This window comes from Xenopus tropicalis, chromosome 6 (assembly GCF_000004195.4).
Source record: "Xenopus tropicalis strain Nigerian chromosome 6, UCB_Xtro_10.0, whole genome shotgun sequence".
Taxonomy (NCBI): Eukaryota; Metazoa; Chordata; class Amphibia; order Anura; family Pipidae; genus Xenopus; species Xenopus tropicalis.
In genome coordinates this window covers 151102068-151128226 of record NC_030682.2, presented here as the reverse complement: position 1 = coordinate 151128226, position 26159 = coordinate 151102068, and the positions used below count along the sequence as shown (strand labels likewise).

Genomic DNA, 26159 nt, shown 5'->3' with positions numbered 1-26159 from the left:
TCTGTTAGGCAGCGCCTCTAGTGGGGGAAACAGATAGGGGATGGGGCCCATTAAAGATCCACCTGTTTGGCAAGGTCCCCAAATGGGTAGATGTTTGTCCAATCTTACAAGCCCTGTGCGTGGTTCATCTGGGGACCAACATTTGGGCAACAAGACTTACAGAGCCCAACGTGCCCAATAGATAACCAGGATATTATTGCCAATAAGCTTCTGACTGGGGCCTGAGGGGAGGAGCTTTTATCGGCCTGTATATGTGCATCTCCCAAATATCTTTCTCCCACTCAGCAGAGGAGCCTGGGAGGCCCTTCTAAGATACATTAAGACAGTAGAAAGTTTAATAAACACTGGGGTTGTCACCTCTTTATAAAGTCTGTACCGGCAGGGCAGGGGGTGGGGCCATAGGTGGATGGGCAGTTGTACAAAGATGAACTTACCCTTTAAGGAGAAACACCAAACCAACTAGAATTGTCTGTATCACAATCACACAAATTACACAATCTGAACCTGCATTTGTATTTATTGTTTCACAGCAGATTCATTCAGGTTAATGAGCAAAAGTCTTCTTTAACCACTTCTTTAACCAATACGAATTAGGCGGAACAGTGAAATAGAGGGAATTTCTGACTCATAGACCTTCACTTCGCAGAGCTGGAGAGTTTCTTCACGCCCGGGAATAACCACAGAGACATACCGACCCTCCTTCCCATGACAGGAGACAGTGATGTATAGTTCAGAGACGTCGGTTACAGTGCCGCATCTTAGAGAAAAGAGAATAACAGAAGGTTTAATTGGCAACTGGACCTGGGGAGGAAGAACAGTGAGGCAAGTCAGCCAATACTTGTATTATCATGTTTCCCAGCCAATGGTTGGGGTTGTAGCTGCCCGCCCAAGCCAACCTAACATTTGAGCTGCATAATTCATTGTGACTGTTAATGTAAGAGAAGTTTATAGCAACTTAGTGCAAATTTGCAGTACAGAACAATATATAATTTTATATGCTCTGTTGTATTGTAAGCAGAAAAGTTAGTCCTGCTGTTAAAGTTCATTTGTGTGTAGAGTAACAGCCAGCAGCATCAGCTAATATAGCCAGCTAAGCACAGGTCATTACAGGGTCAATCTGAGTACTCTAGTCACCTGACAGTCTAGTCCAATCAGAACCCAGCCTCACTCTGGGAGCTCTAGAACCTAGCCAGACAGCCAGCAGCCATCTTAGAGACAGAATCTTCAGAGAGTATGTCAGAGTAAAGAAACTGCCCGTAAGATCCTATGAGGCGAAAATAGGTGAGCTATCTTTGTTTATGTATTCTGATTAATGCTGCTAATGACAATGTTATTGATTATATGTTAGAATATACTGAATACTTCTTTTGTATGTTTGCCCCTAGTTCTACCACTTTCTACCACATTCTACCGCATTCTATGCGCACTTACTGCACGTATATCGCAACAATATTAATAAAACTGATCATCTTTGTTCCTGATTCCCTATCCTGATGATGTTACCAATAAAGAAAGTTATTTTTGTACCAGTGGTATGTTCTTAAAGTCTTTCAAGGATCCGAGGACAGTTACAGTAGAACTATTCCCCTCTGAGGAGGCGAGAAGACGCACCTCATCAGAGCTACAGCAGAAGTCATATCAAGTGTGCCTCAGAGTGTAATTTCAAGCCCTTAAAGAGACAGTGCACTAAAAAGTTAAACAGCACTGTAAAGCTAACCTGCCCTTTCTGTGGCCAAAGAGTTGACAAAATACCACAGAAGAAGTACAAATAGAGCCCAGTATTGCACCCAAGTAGATGTATGCCTTTCCTGCGGCCTTCAGAGTCAGAGCATTGCCACAGCGAGAGCGCACATATCGACAAGTGTGTTACCGACCAGAGTGAAACAACCACATGCTGCAATTCACCTAGAGACATCGCACACAAGCAGAGCAACAATCCTGAATGCTGCATCTCGGCTAGTAAAGTCACAGACAGCATTCGGAAAGTAACTCAAGCAAGCCACAGACATTCACAGCTGCATCTCTGCAAGTAAACACACAGACCGTCAGCATCCTGTAAGCAACTGCAAGCAAGCCAAAGTCCCTTACCTTGCATCTACTTCTGCAAAGACTGATCCTGAGTGATTCCTAAATTCTATAGAGAGACGCTTAATTTGAATCAGCAAGCCAAGTCACTGTATCCTGCTCTTCACATTAAGGTCAAGGTATCCTGTTTATTCCTTATTGATGGTCATGTGCTGACTTTGACACATTAAGAGGTATTGACTAAAAGGTAATAAGAACTTTGAAAGAATCCAGAGATATTTGCAATATAGGGACTTTATGTGAATTTGAATAAAGTTATTTATTCCTTTGTGTTTAACCTTAACTCTTTCAGGTCAAAATGTCTGTTTATAGTGATTCAATGCCATTGATAGAGGGGGAAGTGTTAAATAGTGAGAGATATTCCCTACAGCAGAAAGTATTAGAGTTGAGGGAAACCTTAAAGTCAGAGATAAATCCTGAAGAGATAGAAAGGATAAATTGTGACATAAAGGAGTACCTGTCTAAGATAGAGAAATTAGAAGCTGAGCTTAGGGAGTCTCAAGCAGTCTCAGAGCAGATAAGCCAGTTGAGACAGTCATCTCGTGAGAGAAGACCTACCCCAAAAATGCTAGAATATATGCAACAAGAGGCTGCACACAGAGAAAGGAAATTCAACCAAATGTACATAAAATGGAAAACGCACACTAATGAGGTTCGCATGAAGCTAAAACAAGAGTGTACAGAGGATGAATTATCCAACATGATGGATGCTGTAGAGAAACACGAGTTAGATATGAAGACAACATATGAGGAGCTAAGGTCTCACACAGTACCCTCCCAGGACATTAAAAGGAAGATCGATACATGCACTGCAATAACAGCAGATTTATTAGGGCTTATGAGAATACGATCAATTGAAAACGACTTTGACGCAGAGACAGAGAGAACAAGGCTACTAGAACTTTATAAAAGGGATTATGCAAAGTCCGTATATGGGTCCACAGTTTCAAGAGTAGCATCTTCTAGCAAACATTCTAGCCACTTATCTAAGTGCACCAGTACCTCAGCCAAAAGAGTAGAAGCATCTGCACAACTTGCCGCTAAAAGAGCTGAGATTGAGATGGAAGCTGTTATCGAAGCACAACGTCAACAATTAAAAAAGTTGAAAAACCAAAGAGACATCGAGGTCATAGAAGCTAAACTTAAAGTATATGCTGAAGAGGAAATAAAAGAAAATGGTGATAGATCCAGAGCAGTACTTCCCGAGGGAACAGATCCCTGTCCCTCTATCCTCACTGAGGAAGACAGAAAGAAATCTAAGGCAGTGTGTAGTGAGAGAACAGATCCCTGTCCTTCTATCCTCACTGAAGAAAACAGAAAGAAATCTAAGTCAGTGTATAGTGAGAGAACAGATCCCTGTCCTTCTATCCCCACTAGTCATCATAGTGACCAAGGAAATGTTGCAGCTATTGCTCAAGCAATACATGAGACAATGGTTCTTACAAGACTTCCAACTCCTGAACCAACTGTATTTTCAGGAGACCCATTGAAGTTCATAGAGTGGAGTACAAGCTTTGAAGCACTTATTGCACGTCGCTGCTCCAATCCAGCAGACAAGTTGTTCTACCTACAGAAGTATGTTAGTGGAGAAGCAAAGAGTGCTCTTGAAGGTAGCTTCTACAGGAAGGATGAAGAAGCCTTTAAACAAGCATGGGAGAAGCTGAAAACACGGTATGGTCATCCCTTTGTAGTACAGCGAGCCTTTAGAGAAAGACTTAACAGTTGGCCAAAGATAGGCTCTAAAGAGTATGTTAGGCTTAGAGAGTATGGTGACTTCCTGCAAGCATGTAGCAACGCCATTCCTCACATAAAGGGTTTGCAAGTACTGAATGACTGTGAAGAAAATCAGAAAATGTTACTTAAGCTGCCTGATTGGGTGACCTCAAGATGGAATCGTCATGTAACTAAACAGTTAGACCAAGGAAAGGAGTATCCCAGTTTTGAAGAGTTCTCTTCATTTGTCAATTCAGAAGCACGTATAGCATGCAATCCAGTGTCATCCCTCCACATTCTGAAACCTTTGGAAGGAAAGCCAACGAGAGAAATAAAACGTGCAAAGGTCACTTCATTTGCAGTCGATACAATGACTAAAGACCATGATACCAATGAGAGTAAGACTAAGGTCATTGATGTACTGAATAGAGAGAAAGCACGGACAGAGAGTCACACACCTCTTCAATGCATGTTCTGTGGAGAGAACCACTCCATCTACAAATGTCAACAAATGAAGGAAAGGCCGGTAGAGGAGAAGAAAAGATTCATACTGGATAACCAACTCTGTTTTGGTTGCCTAAGAAAGGGACACAGTGCCAAGGACTGTAAAAGAAGAGCCACCTGTGGCATTTGTAAAGGACGTCACCCAACCCCGTTACATGAGGATCGCCCAAAAAGGGATAGAGCTTCAACACACAGTACACTCATTGAGGGAGAAATCATATCCACACTATCTTGCTGTATGGTTAAAAGTGAGAGTAAGAATACGTCAATGATCATCCCGGTGTGTATCTCATCTCCAGGAACAGAAGGCAAGGAGGTACTTGCTTATGCATTACTAGACACACAAAGCAGTAACACATTTATTGACCAAGAGGTCTGTGAGAAATTGCAAGTGGCAATGGAGCCAGTGAAGCTGAAGCTCTCAACGATTATGGGAAAAGACTCATTGGAAGATAGTCAAAGAGTCACAGGAGTAAAAGTCAAGGGACTTTGCTCAGATGTCACCATAGATCTACCTCCGGTCTATACAAGAGACTTCATACCCCTTGATCGTGAACACATACCTACCTGTGAAACAGCCAAAAAGTGGAAGCACCTATCAGTCATCTCTCATGAAATACCCCCTCTGAAGGAGTACCGTGTGGGGCTCCTGATAGGTTATGACTGTTCTAAAGCATTGATGCCACGACAAATAATAACAGGAGGTGATGATGAACCATATGCCATCAAAACTGATTTGGGATGGAGCATTATTGGAGGACCACAACAGGCTGCAAGCTCAAGACAAGTAACTGGGTTATGTCATCGCATATCTGTCAAGACGTCACTAACCCCAAGTCCTGCTGCAGTGATCAAGATTCTTGAGTCCGACTTTGCAGACACCAGCTCAAAGGAAAAGAGTATATCTCAAGAAGACATAACTTTCCTACACATCTTGGAAGGAGGCATTCAGCAAAACCAACAAGGCCATCTAGAGATGCCCTTACCTTTCAAAAAACGCCCTGACCTTCCATACAACAGGAATCTTGCCTTAGTACGACTAAGACGTTTAGAGAGGAAGCTGGGAAGAGAGCCAAAGTTCAAAGGCGACTATTCCAAGTTTATGGAAGGCATCATACAAGACGGAGATGCAGAAAGAGCCGACCATCAACCAGACCCGGGGAAGGTTTGGTACATTCCACATCAAGGTGTCTATCACTTGAAGAAACCAGACAAGATAAGAGTGGTGTTTGACTGCTCAGCAAGGTATGATGGTGTTGCATTGAACGATTATCTGTTAACGGGACCAGACCTCACAAATATGCTGTCTGGTGTTCTCAGTAGATTTCGGAAATACCCCATTGCTGTCATGTGTGACATTGAAAAGATGTTCCACAGGTTTCATGTGAAAGAGGAAGATAGAGATTTCCTGAGGTTCCTATGGTGGGAGAATGGAAACACTAATACAGAGCCTGTAGAATATCGCATGAAGGTTCATCTGTTTGGAGCAGCATCATCCCCAGGTTGTGCCAATTACGGTATGAAACACCTTGCCAATCAAAATGAAGGAAACTATCCATCAGCAGCAAACTTCATTAAGAAAAACTTTTATGTTGACGATGGACTTGTAAGCCTGCAATCAGCTGACTCAGCAATCAAATTAGTGAAAGAAACTCAAGAGTTGTGCGCAAAGGGAAATCTGCGCCTTCACAAGTTCATCTCAAACAGCAGAGAAGTGTTGGAATCCATTTGTGAATCTGAACGTGCATCAGCAATGGAAAACGTAGACCTCAACTACGATGATCTTCCAGTCCAGAATGCACTTGGCCTGAGATGGGATGTTGAAAATGATGAGTTCTTCTTTAAGGTCTCTATTGAAGAGAAACCAGCAACAAGACGCAATATTCTCTCCACGGTAGCTTCTGTGTATGATCCATTGGGTTTCTTAGCCCCAGTAATCCTCAGAGGAAAAGGAATACTCCAAGAGCTGTGCAGACAGAAGCTAGGTTGGGATGACTCTATGCCAGAAGAACTGAGGCCAAGGTGGGAGAGTTGGATCAAGGATTTACAACATCTGCACGGAGTCAGAATACCAAGGTGCTTTGCACCCCACGATTTTGGAAAGTATGAGAGAATTGAACTGCATCACTTCTCAGATGCTAGTAGTTACGGTTATGGCCAATGTTCCTACATCAGGGTGATAAGAGATGAAAAGGTACATTGCTCCCTTGTCATGGCCAAGACCAGAGTTGCACCTACCAATGTCCTCACAATACCAAGACTGGAACTATCAGCTGCCGTAGTTTCTGCTTCAGTGAGCAAGTTCCTGAGAGACGAATTAGAGTTCAAGGTAGATGAAGAGTACTTTTGGACAGATTCACAGGTGGTTCTAGGCTACATAAATAATGAAGCTCGAAGATTTCATGTCTTTGTGGCGAACAGAGTTCAAAGAATTCGAGAAATTACTGATCCAGACCAGTGGTACTACATTGAGTCAGAAAGGAATCCAGCTGATCATGCTTCAAGAGGTCTTAAAGTTTCAGAAATGAAGGACTCAAATTGGTTTACAGGCCCAAAGTTCCTATGGGAAAGGGAAATAGTACCCATCAAAAATTGCCTAGAGCTATCAATGTGTGATCCTGAAGTGAAGGTCATTCAAGCCTTAAACACAACAACCAAGTGCCAGGACGATATGCTCGAAAGACTATCACGATTCTCCAATTGGACTACAGTAGTAAATGTAGTTGCTCGAATTCAGCGTCTGGCAAGACGAACTAGGAAGTTTGAACCCTTGAACGTTGAAGAAAGAATGAGAGCTGAGGATACAGTTATAAAACTCATTCATCAGAAATTTTACAAAGAAGAATTAAAGATGCTCAGTCAAGAACCTGGAAGGATCCCCAACAACCACCCTTTGCATCAACTTAATCTTATCCTACAGGATGGTATAATAAGAGTGGGAGGAAGATTGGAAAATGCACCTTTATCTTTCAGAGTGAAGCATCCAGCGATTCTTCCCAAGGATTCTACCCTTACAAGCCTGATAATTGATCATCATCACACAAGGTCCTCACATCAAGGCAGAGGTCTAACCTTGAGCTACTTGAGAGATGGTGGTTACTGGATTGTGAATGGCAGTAAAACTGTAGCTAAACACATAAAACAGTGTGTACTGTGTCGGAAGACTCGAAGGCCGACAGAAGACCAAAGAATGGCAAATTTACCCATGGATCGTGTAGAACCATCGCCTCCCTTCTCTTATTGTGGCATGGATTGTTTTGGTCCATTCTACACCAAGCAAGATCGTAAGGAGCACAAAAGATATGGTCTACTTTTCACGTGTCTAAGCTCCAGAGCAATCCACATAGAGATGTTGGAGAATATGTCAACTGATGTGTTCATCAATGCTCTTCGATGCTTCATAGCCATTAGAGGCACCGTAAGAGAAATCAGATCTGACCAAGGTTCTAACTTTGTTGGAGCTAAGAATGAGTTGAGAAAGGCTTTAGAAGAAGTAGACAAAGAAAGGATAACCATGTTTCTGGCAGAGAGACAATGTGACTTTCACATGAATGTTCCAGATGCAAGCCATACGGGAGGTGTTTGGGAGCGTCAGATAAGAACCGCAAGGAATGTTCTGAGTTCAGTACTAAAGCAGAGTGCTGGAAGAATAGATGATGCTTCTCTGAGGACTGTATTTTATGAAGCTATGTCCATTGTGAACAGTCGTCCATTGACAGTTGATAATATCAATGACCCAACAAGTTTAGATCCTCTGACTCCAAATCATCTGCTTCACCTAAAGTCCACTCCCATACAGCCACCACCCGGCAAGTTCCTCGAGGAAGATTTGTATGCCAGAAAGAGATGGCGACGTGTGCAATATCTGACCGAACAATTTTGGAACAGATGGAGGAGGGAGTACCTAGCTAATCTCACTCTCAGACAAAAATGGCATACTCCTAGGAGAAATGTTCAAATAAACGACATAGTGATCGTTAAAGAAGAGGACATACCCAGAAATCGATGGAGAATTGCTAAAGTTCTTGAAGTTCAGAAAGACAATGACGGATTGGTAAGAAGAGTGAAATTACAGATGGGAGATTCCAAATTAAGTAAGAGAGGAGAACGTCTCACTACTCCACTCATCCTAGAACGTCCTATCCAAAAACTGGTCGTTCTTATCGAGAATAATAATAATAAGTAAAATTCCCTTAATCTATGCAAACCAACTCAACAATGAATGCATAAATTAAAGGTAATTTGGTGGGAGTGTAGCTGCCCGCCCAAGCCAACCTAACATTTGAGCTGCATAATTCATTGTGACTGTTAATGTAAGAGAAGTTTATAGCAACTTAGTGCAAATTTGCAGTACAGAACAATATATAATTTTATATGCTCTGTTGTATTGTAAGCAGAAAAGTTAGTCCTGCTGTTAAAGTTCATTTGTGTGTAGAGTAACAGCCAGCAGCATCAGCTAATATAGCCAGCTAAGCACAGGTCATTACAGGGTCAATCTGAGTACTCTAGTCACCTGACAGTCTAGTCCAATCAGAACCCAGCCTCACTCTGGGAGCTCTAGAACCTAGCCAGACAGCCAGCAGCCATCTTAGAGACAGAATCTTCAGAGAGTATGTCAGAGTAAAGAAACTGCCCGTAAGATCCTATGAGGCGAAAATAGGTGAGCTATCTTTGTTTATGTATTCTGATTAATGCTGCTAATGACAATGTTATTGATTATATGTTAGAATATACTGAATACTTCTTTTGTATGTTTGCCCCTAGTTCTACCACTTTCTACCACATTCTACCGCATTCTATGCGCACTTACTGCACGTATATCGCAACAATATTAATAAAACTGATCATCTTTGTTCCTGATTCCCTATCCTGATGATGTTACCAATAAAGAAAGTTATTTTTGTACCAGTGGTATGTTCTTAAAGTCTTTCAAGGATCCGAGGACAGTTACAGGGGTGTCAGGCTTTCTCTAACCCTTACTGTATAATGGTTGGCTGTCTAACCCCCAGGCTGAGTACTAAGGAGATACAGTGCCTGATACAGTGTGTACATGAGTTTTATTGCTGATCATTGTGGTGCAGTTACACCCCAGGCACAGAGTTGGCTCTTGTACAATGAATTCACTTGGGCACAAACTGAAGGAGTAAGTAAAGGCAACAATGGAAGGAAGATGACAGATGAGTATGGGACTCACACTGGGTTGTTATTATCGGCTGAATCTCCAACCCGGACCTCGGCTCCCAACAGGCGCTCGCTGCAGCAGTCCCCTCTGTTCACTATCAGCACTTTGTCCACCTTGTACCTCTTCTTCAGGCCCAGCCGCCACCAAGCCGGGTTGTCATTACCAGTGAGGGAACATGAGCCGTACCTCATATTAGAGTCAGTATTACCATCAATAGCGGCGGCAGCGTTGTACTCGGGTCTGTATGTTGAGCTCTGTGTGGCTTCTCCCGATCTTGCAATATTATCTGCCAACAAAATGTCATTATTCATTACAAGCAGGTCCTTATTGATGTGCAGATCAGTGGGATACGTTACTATAAACATTGGGGTTTCATCTGTTTCTTCTGGTTCTTCTCAACACAGATGGAGACACCAATATAAAAGATGGCTTCTCTACAAGGGGACAGTGGTGCTGGAGCCAATGCAGTGATTGGTTGATAAAGGACTGATTTGTCTTGGGAATTATGGCTACTATGTTATTATATAAATTAGTGCTGTCCAACGTCTGTGGTACAGAGGGCAGGAATTTTTCTGGCCTACATGGTGGAGGGTCGATAATGGAAACTAGTTTTGACCACTCCCCTTTTTTAAACCACACCCATGTTATCACAAGAGCTTTTACCCATATTAATGGTGGTAATGCAACAGAAACCCAAACATTTGGGGCTTAGTATAGGTATATGTTATAGGATATAACCCTTCATTAGTATGTGAAAGAATTATATTATGTCATATTAAACATAAACTAAATCCATATGCCTCCTCCTCCCCTGTGGATAGCACCTAATTACACACCTTAAGGACCATATAATGACAATTTCCAAATGCTAACAAATTCCCACAGGCAGCATAGGGAAGGCAGAGTATGGCACACACAGGCAGCATAGGGCAGGCAGATTATGGCACACACAGGCAGCATAGGGCAGGCAGAGTCTGGTACACACAGGCAGCATAGGGCAGGCAGATTATGGCACACACAGGCAGCATAGGGCATGCAGAGTAAGGCACACACAGGCAGCATAGGGCAGGAAAAGTATGGCACATACAGTTGACACAGTGCAGGCAGGGTATGGCACAGACAGGAAGCATAGGGCAGGCAGAGTATGGCACACACAGGCAGCATAGGGCAGGGAAAGTATGGCACAGACAGGTGGCATAGTGCAGGCAGAGTATGGCACACACAGTATGTGTGTGTGCCACACTATGCCTGCTCTACACTGCCTATGTGTGCCATACTCTGCCTGCACTATGCCACCTGTCTGTGCCATACTCTGCATGCCCTATGCTGCCTGTGTGTATGGAATAGGGAAGGCAGTACATACAATGGCACAATACTGGCACTGCTCCTTCAGTCTGTCTTTGAGGTTTGAGGTGTGAACAGGGGAACAATGCTGGGGCTTACAGTCTGAGCCTGAGGTGTGAACAATCAGGGGCGGGCCAAGCCGACCGGGCGCCCTAGGCAACCCGGTCGTCCAACTCCGCCCACCTCCCCGCCCCCCCAAACGGCGCATGCACGCCAAAGCACAGGAGGTGGTGCAGGGGGGGGGGTGGGGCGATTAGATCGGTCAATGCCTCCGGCTCTAATGACAAGTGGCGGAGGCAATGACAAAGTAGCACTAGGGTTAGGCAGGAGAGGCTCCTGCCTGGCGCCCCCCAAATTGTTGCGCCCTAGGCAGCTGCCTCTTCTGCCTACCCCTAGTTCCGGCCCTGTGAACAATGCAGGACTTAAAATGGAGATTACATGTTTAAACAATACAGGGGGGTTACAGCCTGAATCTGAGGTGGAACCATGCAGGGGGGCAGTTAGTCTCTGTACTGATACCATTTAAAGTTTACAGAAAGGTAAGCCATCAAAGCAGCCAGACAGGTGGGGGCCACACACAGGGACAGCACTGATTTCAATTATAAGCATCAGAACATGGGTCATTTTGGCTAGGGGAGGGGTTGGACAAACACAAGGCCTGTATGTACAGACATTACTTAGGGGGGAATACTATAGCAATGTACATATTTGCAGTGTGGGTACATGAGTGTCTCATCATGTGATTATCTCTGATACAATCTGATACATCACCCTTTACCAGAGTATTTGCTAAAGAATAAAATACTATTAGTGACTTTCCTTCTAGAACAATGCCAGGCACACACAGTCACCGGCTGTTATATTATTACTGACGCTATGGGGGCCTATTAAGCGCTGTAGGGGGTGGAGCTAATTATTTATAATGGGAACCCTGCACATTGGGCCACAGTTGCTTCATTCTTGGCTCAATAAGAGGAGTCGATATTTTATCATACGCACATTAGGGCACAGGGATATATCTGGGTGCTGAATCAAGAATATTCTCCTACCTTTCTGAAAGATTGTGCGAGAATGGACCCACCCAATGGAGATGCAAACCAGCAGGACCACAAAACACTTCATACTAATGGGGGAGAGACAAGATACACTGATAAATAGAGAGACAGTGATAAATAGAGAGACAGTGATAAATACAGAGACAGTGATAAATAGAGAGACAGCACCTAGATACCTTATTTATGAGCCTTTGAGTTGAGATATAATTTCTGTACATTGGGGGCACCCCCTGCTGTAACAAACAGCAACTCCTTACTCACTGGCTACAGAAGCTGGGGGTTTGTGCGGCTTTATAAAAGCAGCCCCTGCCCTCCAAATTGGGCTCTAGATTTCCCATTTTATGATTATGGAGGCTGTAATGGTCGGTGCATCATTCCATGAGTCTTACTCAGTGAGTCTTGCTCAGTATTCTGCCAGCCCTTTGGGTTTAGTAGTGAGGTGGGACATAAAGGGGCACCTTATACACAGGGTCCACTTACCTCTCTGCCCATCTCTCCTCATTTCTATAATTTAGAAGGGTTTGGGGGTTGTTCTAGATAACAAACTTTTCATCTCCAGGCAGTGTCATTCTGTGGCTACTAAAGCAAATAAAGTGCTGTCTTGTATAAAAAGTGCATTGACTCAAGGGATGAAACATAGTTTTGCTCCTTTATAGGTCCCTCGTAAGGCCTCACCTTGAGTATGGGGGGCAGTTATAGGGAGTATGGGGGCAGTTTTGGGCTCCAGTCCTTATGAAGGATATTAATGAGCTGGAGAAAGTGCAGAGACTGCAACTAAACTGGTACAGGGGATGGAAGAGTTAAAGTATGAGGTTAGACTGTCAGGGTTGGGGTTGTTGGGGTCTATATAAATACATATATACATGAAGCGGAGGCCTTCCCATAATGTGTCTAGTTACAACCAGCCATGATATCACAGTGCAATTCCTTTGTTTTACATACACAGCTATAAAGAGAGTGGCCACTAGGTGTCCCCAGTGAGTTTAGTTTCTCTGCACCCAATGCTTATCTCAGGAGGGGAAATAGTATGAGCACTGCTGCTGTGCTGCTTCTTTGATCTCCCACAGCTTGAGCCCTGGCTTGTGAGTTTACAATAAATAGCACTTGGCACCACAGTCAGATGCCTATTGGTGCCATGCCTTTTTTATATGTATATGTACAATTTACATGTGCCATTTGAATGAAGAATATACAATCACGTAATTACCAGTTAAAGGAGATACCACACTCTGCTTTACTGGGGTTCCCTTCATATCGTGCATATAACTAGTTTTAATGTTTTTCTTCACTCTTTTACCATGCTGATAAGGTCACAGTCTTGATTGGGAAGGGAGCAATAGCTCAGCAAGTAAGGTTGGTGAATTGCTGGACTGCGAGTCTAGAGTTTGATTCCAAATAAAACTATATTTAGTTTCTCAAGACAAAAAATTATGAAAAAAGCACAATGGACTTTTTTATGCTTTACATAAAAGAATTGTCTAGATATAAAGCAAGATAAAACTAATTAATTAATTATTGTTTGATTTGTGTGAGTGATTTAATTAGGCACCACAGATTATGCAGGACAAGACAATTTGGGGGATTACAGATAGGAGGAGGTGAATGGAGAGGGGGCCACTGTGGCTGTGCCATATATTGTACAGTGCTTTTCTTGTTAGCGTCTGACAGTAAATAGGGGGTGCTGCTGCCATGAAGTGTATGAGAAACTCTTACCAGGGGTGGCAAAAAGCCATTCCTCGTAACATTTAGAGCCAAAATTCTGCTCTTAAAACTGGAATTTTGGCTTTTCTAGTGCAGAGAGCACTATTGTGCCTTTTGCACTAGTGATGCGCCACAGGGGAGTGGGGGTGGGTTGCATCGGCTCAGCCACCTCACAGCGGGACTAGGTACCAGATTGCTGCTGGACAACATAGCAACTGCATGCACAGAGAAAGTGATCTGAGTGGCTCTGCACCCAACCACTCCTTGCATTAAGTGCACTGGCCGGCGCTGCATCAGACTGTGGGCACTCACATGGAACAGATTGTGGTGCATAAATTCAAACGTATAAAATCCACTCCATGGGGTTGATTCACTAAAGTGCGTTAATTATTATCGCATGCTTTTTTGCGTTAAAATAGACGCAAAAATTAGCGCGCAATTCACAACAGTATTACCGTGTGTTAAGTCGCACATCGCATGCGTTAATTTGCGTGCAACCGCATGTGTTCATTTTAACGCAATGTGGTAATTAGCAAATGAAAAGAATGCAAACGAATGATTCACAAAAGCACATAAAGCGTTAAGTGCGTTAATTAGTGCGCGAATGTGTGCGTATTTTAGCGCCTGATTGGGGGAGGCCTTGGGCAGAGCACATTTTTCACTTTTGAGTGTTACAATCAAAATGGAGTATGCAATTGGGTTTTTGCAGGATATGGAGGAGGAGCAGCAAGACTCCCAGCCTTCCCGAGTGATGTGACCTCGGCTTTTTTGCCAAAGGGCCACATTAGAGGGCTTAAGTGAGGATGAAGTAGTCAGGCGGTACAGGCTCAATAGGGCAGCGATATCCAGCCTGTATGAGCCGCTTGAGCCTTCCCTTGAACCACTGACTCGCCTAAGCCGTGCTGTGCCCTGGATGGTAAAACTGCTGTGCTCCCTGCACTTTTTGGCCACTGGAAGTTTCCAGAGGGTCGGGGGGGGTTTATGGGGGGGTTGTCACAGCCCACCTTTTCACGGTGCCTTGGCCAGGTCCTGGACGCCATCCCCTTGGTGTCCAGGAATTTCATCTCATTTCCACAACATCGGAAACGAGTGGAACGCCGTGAAGAGGGATTTTTATGGGGTAAGTGGCATCCCCAATGTGTTGGGTGCAATTGATTGCACCCATGTGGCGTTCAACCCCCCCAACACAGGGAGTACATTTTTCGGAACCAAAAGGGATACCACTCCCTCAATGTGCAAGTGGTGTGCGATGGCAAGATGAACATCTTGAGCATCGTGTCTGGGTTCCCCGGCTCCTCTCATGATGCTTACACCATAAGGCAGTCCGCACTTTACCAATCTTTTGAGACAGGACAAATGCCTCACAGTAAGGTAAGTATTTGTGTCACTTATCTAGCACAACTTGCCCACATTTGCCAGTCCCTGCCTGCCATAAGCTTGTTATGCAATGTGTAAAATGCCCTCTTTTGCCACTGGGAGAGTCAAAGTAGCTGCTTGTAGTGTCACCTATCAGTCTCACACTGTCACATCTGCTGCAAAAGGGCCCTGTTTTGACACAGGGAGACTGGAAACAGCTTATTTGTTTGCACCATCTTATTCCATCTTATTTTATTTCAGGAGATGCTGGCTACCCGTGCTGTCAGTGGCTCATAACACCCATTCACAGCGTGCTTTTAACCGAGCAGACCAAGTGAGAGCGCGGTCTGTGATTGAGCGGACGTTTGGGGTCCTAAAAAGGTGGTTCTGCTGCCTCATGTACAGCCCCTCCAAAGGTGCCAACATTGTCGGTGCATGTGCTGTACTGCACAATCTTGCAAACTGGCATGGCTTACCAGGGCATGTGGCCGATGACCTTGAGGACCCCGTCCATCCATCAGATCCTGTCCAACGTGCGGATGCCCAAGGGAGTCAAGTCCGGGGACAAATTGTTACCAATTACTTTGCCTGTAAGTACCTACAATCTTTAATCCCATACACAAGAAATACCAAACAACGTTTAAAAAAAAAAAAAAAAAGCTTTATTTGCAGGGAACACTTCCCAAATCGTGTTTTTTAACCAGTTTTAACACCCGCAAACAAACAAAAAAAAAAAACAAAAGAAAAAAAACCCATAGGCCTAACATAAGATAGGTTCCACAAAACCCTAATCTGCACAATTTATTTTCGTTTGTGAAGCTGCCTTGTTGAACCTGCAGGAGTGGGAGCTGCACTGGTTGAGCTTGTTGGCTCTGTTGGCTTTTGGCCCTGTTGCTGGAGGGCAGCAATTTGTTGTTTTATGAGTGAATTTGAGTATAGCCAACAGAGCCACTTGTTGCCTTTTAAGCTCTACCTTCTCCTCTTGCAGGCTCAACATGGCAGCCTCGTATTGCGCCTTACGGGCCGTGTCTGCCTCATGGAGGCTTAGCATTGCCGACTCGTGTGTGGCTTGGCGTGCCTGACCTTCATTGTAGGCATTACTGGCCACACACAAGTCGGTATGCACCAGTTCTAATTTGTGCATCAGCGCTTTGTGGTTCCTGATTAGGGTTTTGTGTCTTTTAGCGGTTCCTTGGGGGCCACGTTCTCTCCTGTGGCCTGGGTTTGGAGCTGCTGCTGCTGCTGCTGGGGAATGTTGGCCGGCTCCTTATCCAAGAAGAAGGCCACGTCGCTGCCACCGACGTGTGACCCTCTCTCACTTGCCTCCCCACTAAATGTTTCGCCTTGCATTTCAGGATGGCGCCATGGGGAGTGGAGCCCAGATGAGGAGCATCCACATTTTGAAAAAAAGAAGAAAAAACTTTATTTAATTTTTGGTTATCTTCATGATGCAAAACAAACTTCATGGACACTGATTGTCAGTTTTGTTCAAACATGACCAAGTTTATTTGTCCAAAAAAATTTGTGGACATTGATTCATTCCAAATGAGGCAAAAAGGTTAAATCAAGTTGAAAAGATTGACTGTCCAAAAGTCCAAGATGAACTGACTGCACCTAACCCAGCAAGACACACTTGACCAATAACACCCCTATCTTATTAGCAATACACTGCACTCCTGGAACTGAAACAGCTGCAATATACACAGACACAATTCATTATTATGCCACTGCACAAGCCTAACACAAAACACAGGTCGAACCAAATTTGTTATGAATAATACCTGGAATGGGAGCAGACGCCGTTTGTCTGTGTCTGCTCGGCCCAGGTGGAGAGAAAGATGAATCTGTTGGAGAAAAGATTGTTCAACCTTAATCTTAAACTTCTCTGCAAGAGTAAATACACTTGAATTACTGTCATTACACCTACCTTGGCCAACATTTCTGTCTGTTTCAAAGGTGCCAGACACACCAGTCACGCTCTCCCTGTGGAGGAAAGGCAGCAGCAGCTCCTCAAATCGGGTCAAATGCACCCACTTGCCAGGGCCTCCTCCAGTTCCAGATCTAAAGAAAATATACAAATGGTTTTATTGTGTTGGCTCCAATAAGCAAGCCATAACAACACAGTCACTTTTTGTTACTCATTGTTGCCCCAATCAATTCCCTTTACTTTCAAGTGTAACAATACTAAGGCTCTGACACAAACCCTACTAAAATGCTGCAAGTTGCTGCTACCCTGTTTCCCCGAAAATAAGACACTGTCTTTTTTTTTTTTGAGCTCCAAAATATGGACTTATTTTCAGGGGATGTCTTATTTTTCCATGAAGAATAATATAGTACACATTTATTGTTGAAAAAAAAGGAAATTTATCCTCATGCGCCTTTATCATTGCCCCCTTGATCCTTATGTGCCCTTTGATTGCCCCTTTGATCCTCATGTGCCTTTTTTATTGCCCCCTCTGTTCTTTTTTGTGTCCTCTGATCCTCCCCTGGACTCTCCCCAGGCCCTGGAGTTCTCTCCGCAGGCCCCGGACTCTCCCCAGGCTGAAGACTGGGCACCAGGTCCTCCTGCAAGATGACAGACCAAAGATGTGGGGACCCAAACAACACCTGGGTGGACTGACCCCACACTTCGGTCAATGCAGGAGGATCTGGACACCATCAAGGCCCAGTTGGCCTAGCTCCAGCGGGACATGGACAAAATCAAGGCCAGCAAGGCCTAAGTTTTATTTTTTCTATTTTTCCAAAATTTTCTAAAATGTTATTCTTAAAATAAAAGTTGTTACTTTTCTACTTTTGAACTGAGTAATGTCTAATTATTTTGCCTTCCTTGATATAGTATTCTATACTTTCATGTAGTTTCCCCTACACTCTTACATTTATCAGTAACACATCAATATGCTATATGGGTTACATGTTTGCAAATATTCTGCCTTTAGCCCATTTTGCTGAATAGTAAAACTTGCGCTAATTAGTACGTAGCGTATTTTCTGGCGAGTGGGATAACTGCCAATCCAATGTTTTGTTGCCAGAATAATTGCAATATTATATTTGTCCCCGTTTAATAAAGTGCCCATAACATATTTGCCATTTATTCTGTGTCTAAAATCTCCCACTTAATTTAAGCCACTTTAGCAAACGGACACCTAAGGATTTGGCAAAATAGTTCTTAAATGCCCCCCCTATTTACTGGCCTAATTTGATGTTGTACTACATAAGCTACACACATAATAATAGGCGGCCATACATACATTACATACAAGTAAAGTAAGCAGGAAAGAAGGCAAAAAGGAAGGAAAGTCAGTAAGCCAAAAGGAAAAGCCAGTTGAGTAGAAAAGCAGATGAGCGAGTGTTAAATAGAAAGATGAATGTAAGATATTTACCTGTATCTGGAGGCCTCTGCCAGCTTTTTTTAAAGGACCCTCTTGATGTCCTGGTAGCATTTTTTGCAGTGTTGGTCGGAGACAGACCCCCACGCTGTTAACGCGCTCCGCAATGTCCTTCCAGGCCTGGTTCTTTTGGGCTGTGGGTGTCTTCACGGCATATTTGCCAATTATTTTTTCATATACTGACACCACCCACTCTATAAGTGCCTCATTTTCAAATTCGCTGAATTTGATGTTACGCAGCCTGCTCTCCTGCCTCTTCCTTTTTGAAGATGAGGGTCCAGATGAGGGGGGGAAGCTCCTCGCTCCCTGTCTGTGCCCTCAGCGTCAGGGCTACCCAGGTACACAGGCCTCTCTTCCGTGTCACTGCCAGAGCTGGGTGACACTATAGTCGGTAGGTGCAGCCTCTTCTTGCCCACCTTTTTCCCACCCATAGTGCTCTCCATCCTTTTTTTTTCCATAAAAATAGCTTTCAATAGCACTTTTGTGCTCTCCCTGCGCAAAATTGCGCCAGTTTTATGCTGCCACGTGCATCAAGTTGCGTAGTAATTGCCGTGTGCGTCAAGTCATGAGCAACAATTAGCGTGCACGCAAAAAGTACCGCACGTGCGTTAATTAGTGTGCGCGCGAAAAGTACCACACTGCATGTGCATTAATTAGTGCGTATGTGGTATTTATCGCAGTGCGCGTGCGTTATTTAGCGCGTATACGGAAAATACCGCGTGTTCATTAATTAGCATGCATGCGAAAAGTAGCACACACATTAGTTAATGTGCGTTGAGGTAATACCGCACGAAGATAGTCTTCACGACTAAAATACAGCATGCAGCATCGCATGTAAATTGCCGCAAGTATGCTTATAGTGAATTGTGCGTTAAGTCGTGAAAATTTAGACGCAATAAAAATTTTAACGCACGCTATAAATCGCGCACATTTTAACACACTTTAGTGAATCAACCCTCCTGTGTGTGCAAACAGGCCTTTTGGAGTACATCCACTCCAATCAGAAAAAATGCTTAGTGTGCCATTTACATTATAGCGTTGATTCACTAAAGTGCGTTCATTTTTATCGCATGCCTTTTTGCGTTAAAATAGACGCTATAGTGTAGTAGGTAAACACTTTTATTTTCAGTAAAGAAATATAAACCTAAAACATTACCAGTAAAATCAGGAAGGGACACGCACATGCAAAAACTACAGTATTATAAAATGTAAACAATTTAGTCTATAGAACGCCAATGAGTCCAACGTGGCATTCGCAAAAGGGCATTAAGCGCGTCTCTAATTTTTTTGCATCTCCATCTCTCGAAGGGAAAATTCCTGAAATATAAGTGGTGCAAAACAATGGGGCGTGTTTTGGGAAACTATATAAAAGCAATTACGTTTTTCAGAATGTAGTTTTTTGTAATATCAGTTTTAAATAAATAAACTATCTCCAGTATTGGTCTTGGCCACAATCCAAATGATATCTATGTGTGTATACAGCAGGTGCTTCTCCCATAGATTAACCATTCTATGGACTTTTTCCCAACTTTTTGTAAAGGATGCATTTTATCAAACTAGGCACAGGGGTCAGCATCATTTACAACTTATAATGCTCTATGCTTTCCTGCTCTATGCAGTTGTTTCTCTAGACTGTGGCTCTAAAAGATGGATGCACAGTTTTGCCCAACATCACTATGTTACATTAACACGACACGGCTTTTCTATGGAATACAAGACTGGCAAACAGGTCACACTGTAGATAGTTGTGATCCTAATGCTGCTGTGAAACTGCTGTTATCTGTAGTGTGCACCCCGGCTGTAAACATTGTGAGCACTTGTTGGTTTTATTATATTGCGCAATGTTCCTTGGGTTCCAGTATTTGCCCCATGTAAGAATTCCTTACATAACTGTCTACAAGTTGCAACTATATACTTACTATATATACTCGAGTATAAGCCTAGTTTTTCAGCCCCCAAAATGTGCTAAAAAAGTCACCCTCGGTTTATACCTGAGTCGGGTGCCATGGGTCCCTCTAGACTAGCACCCTCTCTCCTTTGTGTGCAAATTAGGCCCCCCGCAACCAGACCCTCCAGTGCCCCGGCCTAGGTTCCCACTAGCAATACTTATTTCCCCTTACGTGTTGTCCAGGACTGCGTCTGCTGCCAGTGTGCCAATGTGCAATGAGCCTGGGGTAGTACTCATATTGTTTTTGTTGACCCTCTTCTCCGCTTACAGAGCTAGTTTATGGTTTTTCTTTTAAATAAATATTTTAAAAACATATACCCCACTGATGCCTCAATTAATGTAATTTACTGGTTTTTATTTTTATTATTCAAACTTAGCAGTAGCTGCTACATTTCCCACCCTAGGCTTATACTCGAGTCAAGAAGTTTTTCCAGTTTTCTTAGGTAAAATTAGGTACCTCGGCTTATATTTGGATCGGCTTATACTCACGTATATTCCCTGGGGTCCAATACCTGCCCTAAAGTTTTAGATAGGAGTTTTATTTTTATTTAGGTGTAATAGCAATACATCAATATTGGGAGTTTTATTATAACTGTATGTCACCTGAGCATAGTGGTTGCCTAGGCTGGGGATACAGGGGAAAGGAGGGTAGAAAGTTGGACCATCTGACTGGCTGGGAATGTCACATGCTTTTTTTAAAGTTTGAAACTTTATGAAATATTTTCTTGTGTGGTTAAGCATCTTTACAACGAGACCAGAACTGAAACGTTGATGGCTTTGCATTAAATAATGAAACAATATTCTTTGACGTTGTGGACTTACAACACACATATGTGTATGTGATATAAAATGTTGTGCTAATCCATCATAAATGATTATTATACACTTTAATATTATAAAAAATAGCTTTTAAAATTTCAGCTCAGACGGTATTAGAACTCACAACCTACCGCACCACAGGCAAACACCATAACCACAAGGCTACCAAGACCTTTTTGAAGCAGCTGGTTAAAAATTCCTGTCTGATACCTTACATATTGGTAGGCCACACTGAAAAATATGATAACAGGAAAAAACTGTGAAACTGTGAAATGATACCCTAATTGCAGCCCCCCAGGATACTCCTCTTGTTGCAGAGTTTATTAGAGGTGTAGGCCAGAAAAACTTCAAAGCTGCAAGTAGGATGTTTTTGTACTTTATTTTCATAGTTTGAGGACTGCAAGTGGGTCAGGCACAAACTCTTTTCTGCACTAGCCCACACCCCCCCAAGCCTTCCCCCTCTCCTCTCTCAAATTTCACACCAGATCTACAGAGTATACAAGGAGCAGTAATTTATGTCCTGTTCTTATCAGGCTCTAACAAAAGATAAGGCAGGAGAAGTCTTCAAAGAAACGCTGAATCCCTCGCTGTGCAAGTTCACATTCCTCCAGGCGCCACCTGCTGTCCAAAAGCAATATTGCAAGCAAAGGAGGATTTTTTTCCTGGTGACTGCAGAGAGATAACGCGAGATAACACAGGCTGGCTAATTTGTAACTGGTTAAGTTTTGGGATAGCCTCCGCTCCATCTGTACATGTGGGTCAGTGCTGCTGGGGGACCAGAGGGAAAGGTTGAACTTGATGGACAGTTGTCTTGTTTTAACCTAAATTAACCCTATAACTATCCTCCCCCTTCTTTCTACTCCCTGACCCTCTTCTACTCCCTTACTATAGATATGTTTATATTCAGCTGTTCATTGGTCAGTACTGACTCTTTCCATTTGTATATCATGTTACAGATATGAATATAATGATATTTCCATCAGTAACTAATTATCTATACACCAGTATTTGCCCAAATACAATTCCCACCAATAGATCAATATTCACATGCGGCGCCCATAATCCCCACGTAAATATCACTCACTGGGGGGATGAGGATACAAGTTATTGAGTGAATAATTGTATGGTGCCCAGAGCATGGCAGGTCAGTATCAGTCAGTATATACATTACAGTAAATACCCCAGTACCTATATACAAACAGCTATATACACGATATGAGCACAGAATTGTAAGGGGAATAGGATCATCTCTACCTGTCAGTGGGTCGAGTTAATGTCCGGCTTCTTTCTTCTCCCCCTGCAGTACCTGCCTCCCCTCCCACCTGGCTCCTCCTTATGTACCATTCCTGGGGGGAGTGGCCAAGTGGCCAGATCAAGTGACCGGACCTGTTTGATCGGAATCCCAATGTCAGAAGGCAGAACAGGACCCTTCTACCCCAGGTATCTTATTTTCATCCCATACTCACAGATACACATATATTCCTTATCCCTCAGCAGCACAACCCAATGGGAAGAGCTGTAATCGAAGATATAGGAATGGGACCGGATAAGGGATCTTTCCATAACTTGGATCTCAGTGCTTGAAATACCATGAAATAAACCCAATAGGATTGTTCTGCCCCAATAAGGGGTAATTATATCTTAGTTGGGATCAAGTACAGGTACTGTTTTATTATTACAGAGAAAAGGGAATCATTTAACCATTAAATAAACCCAATAGGGCTGTTCTGCCCCCAATAAGGGGTAATTATATCTTAGTTGGGATCAAGTACAGGTACTGTTTTATTATTACAGAGAAAAGGGAATCATTTAACCATTAAATAAACCCAATAGGGCTGTTCTGCCCCAATAAGGGGTAATTATATCTTAGTTGGGATCAAGTACAGGTACTGTTTTATTATTACAGAGAAAAAGGAAATCAATTTTAAAAATGGATTTGTTTGATTAAAATGGAGTCTATGGGAAATGGCCTTACTGTAATTTGGAGTTTTCTGGATAAAAAAACAACAGATAACAGATCCCATACCATGCATTGAGAATACTCAGGAACATATGGTCAAATATATTAAAAGTCAAATATAAAAATTGACCTTTAAATTGTTTGAAAATTAAATATTTATTAACATTGTATAAGGAAATTTGCTTTTTATCTCTTCTTTATTGAAAATATTTTCCATTAAATGTATTTAATTTTCCCTATTTATCTTTTGTTTTGAGCAAACAAAAACAGGACTTACAGGAATTTCCTACAGATTCACATTTCCTGGCAGCGTAAAAAACATTGAATTCTTTTTCACGAGGTTTAACTGGATTTGGGACAGGTTTCTGGCCGTGCCGTAGGGAGATATCCCAGTGCTCAAGGGCAGCAAATCTTGCTCTTTCCTCTATATCCCAGTTCTCCTCCAGCCCTTTCAACTGAATCACACAAATGCACTTAGATCATATTCTCAATTCATACCTTTCAGTTCAAGTATTGGGTCTTTTGAGTTCAGTACATTTGCCTGTCATAGGAATTTGCCTTCTGTAACAGAGAGAGACAAGGGGAACCCGCATCCCTGTAGGCTATTGTTAGACTTTGCTACACAACAAGTAGTGAGTCTGTGGTGCAGTAACACCTCCTACATACAAGGTTGTGCTGATACATAGCCATGTCCATAGTAACCAATCCCTGACAATATAATATATATTACTGGCAAATGGGTGGGTTTTAAGTGGAATATGATCTAAACCTGTATAAAGCGAAGCCTTACTTGTATTTGTGAGGGGAGAGGGTGGGAGAGAAGATACTTCCAACAGGAACATCACAACATCAGAACCCTCCAACATTGGGTCATATATCATAATTAGTGATGAGTGAAATGGCGAAATTGTCGTGTGACCAAAAAAATTGTCGCCTCTGGCTATTATTTTGTCGCGCGACTATTGTTCCGTCGTCCGCAGCTATTGTTTCGTCGCCCGTGGCTATTATTTTGTCGCGCGGCTATTATTTAGTCGCGCAGCTATTCTTTTGACGCCGGCGACAATTCTTTTTTGATGCCGGCGACAATTTTTGGATGTGCGACGAATTTTTCCGTGGCGAATTTTTTCAGCCGTTGCACGAAACAATCCGCCAATGGCGAAACGCGGAAATTCACTAAAGATAATAGGCCGGGCACCTTAGAATAACTTATTTTATGTTCCAATTAAGAACTGTACTTAGTTTGTTATATTACATTTATGCCTAAAGGATTAAAAGACTCTTCCTGCGTTCATCAAGCTTCCGGTAAAATCTTATAGGATATCATTATGGATTATAAATTATTTTTTATATTAATTCATATTTTACATTACTGCTGTGATGTATGGTTATTCATAACGTGATTTTGAATTACCTATAAGTCATCTAAACTGTACCTGGTTCTATTGCACTAGGACATATGTTATTGATATGGGGGTATGTAGAAAAGGATAAGGTAAGGGTTAACCCATTAGGTCCCACTGAGGGGTGGGTGTGGGGGAGGAGCTGGAAAAATGTGGCAATGTTTTGAACATTTGTAGCTTAACAAAGGGGTGGGAAGCTCTGAAACGCTGCTTGGGTATTTGTCTATAACAATAATGGGGAGATAAAGTGCAGGACTTTTGTTCTATTTTGTATAAAGGCAACGGGCTTTTGCACCTTTTCCCTTGAGCCGCCATTTTGGGATGAGCTGTGTGCTCCCTCAGAGATCAGCTGACCAGAAATAATGCAGCTCTAACAGGAAGTAGTGTGGGAGTTAATAGCAGAGCTCTGTCATACCTCTGTAACACTTGTTTGGCTAGGATATGGCAAAACCCAGGCTAGTGATAGGTATAGAGCATGTGTTACATGCGACCTTAATACACAGGAGTGAGCCTCCGCTAAGTGGGAGGTACTATTGGAGCTGAGGGTGTTGTTGAACTACAACCAAATAGAGCTTGTGTGGTGCAGATAGAATAATGGACGCCAGAAAGGTTCTTGCTCATGAACTATAGTACAAGTTTATTGGACAAGGCACAACTTAATAGTGCAGCAGGGTTTATACTCCCAGACACAGCAGATTGGATGGTCACAGAGAATAACAGCAGATGTGACACTTAAGGAACAGTATAGCCCACTTGGAGGATATGCAGAGTATTAGCTGTATACCAGGAATGGATGCCCTTTACTGGAACGGATCCCCTCCAGCCAACTATGGTTCAGGGTGAGGAACTGCCTGAATCCTACGTCTTAACTGTGGTCCCTACAGCAAGGCATACAGAGCCTGGGTTAGACTAAACCCTTACAGTCTCCTTTGATGGGGCTAGTGCTGCCCTTACTAAATAAGCTATCTATGCTCACCACTCCTAGAGGGCGCTATTACATATAACTGACTGTGCTGGCTTGTTCTCATTCACGGGGCCCTGTCCCCGACTTTAGAAATGGCAGGTTCTCCTTACTGGGGCCTTATGCCTCAGGCTCAATTACGTGAAGCCTTGAGACAACAGCAGCCAGAGAGGAAGACACTCCCTTGTGCAAGACACTATATAGTCTGCCAAGGGGAGTGTTCAACCTGGCTAAACCTATAGGGGGTAGCCTAATAACTGTAATCTGAGATTAGAGGGCTCTGCCCTATAACAGTACAGATGAGATTAAATAAGGGATAATACCATAGGGAGCTTAACCCTATGGGTCCCTACACCTCCCAACATTTGAAAATGAGAAAGAGGGACAAAATATTTTGCTGCGCGCAGCCCCATTTTTGTACACCGTCCCGCTGTCCCAGATACTTACTGAAATGTCCTGTTTTGCCTTTAACTGCTCGTCTTCTTGGCTTCTTATTATTATCTTAGTTATATCTTAGTTTTTTTTAAAAAAAAATAAGCTTGGCGAGTCCCTGACTGTAACATGAGTGTTTATTAATTAATAAATAATTCATATTAATTATTAATAAACACCATTGTTACAGTCAGGGACTCACCAAGCTTGGTTTATTAAAAAATGGAGCAGTAAGTAGAGCTTGTAGAGTAGTAGATAAAGGCACAGCGGCACCAGCGTAACTTTTGTGACCCACGGCCTGAGCAGCACCGGC

The 26159-nt window shown here is 42.9% G+C and overlaps 2 protein-coding genes across 2 annotated transcripts; one reads left to right on the top strand and one right to left on the bottom strand.

The window, feature by feature from the left end:
* Positions 1-497: 497 nt before the first annotated feature.
* On the bottom strand, positions 498-22429 carry LOC116411481 (fucolectin-3-like). Its single transcript, XM_031903615.1, has 4 exons — positions 22348-22429; positions 11878-11951; positions 9497-9770; positions 498-757 (listed from the first exon to the last, which is right to left on the bottom strand). Exons 2-4 carry the CDS (start codon positions 11948-11950, stop codon positions 577-579), a joined length of 528 nt encoding a protein of 175 aa, XP_031759475.1. The 5' UTR covers position 11951; positions 22348-22429; the 3' UTR covers positions 498-576.
* LOC116411480 lies at positions 882-9207 on the top strand. The gene is made up of 3 exons (XM_031903613.1): positions 882-1281; positions 1386-8962; positions 9067-9207. The coding sequence occupies exon 2, from the start codon at positions 2384-2386 to the stop codon at positions 8486-8488; it is 6105 nt and encodes a 2034-aa protein (XP_031759473.1). The 5' UTR covers positions 882-1281; positions 1386-2383; the 3' UTR covers positions 8489-8962; positions 9067-9207.
* Positions 22430-26159: the final 3730 nt, after the last annotated feature.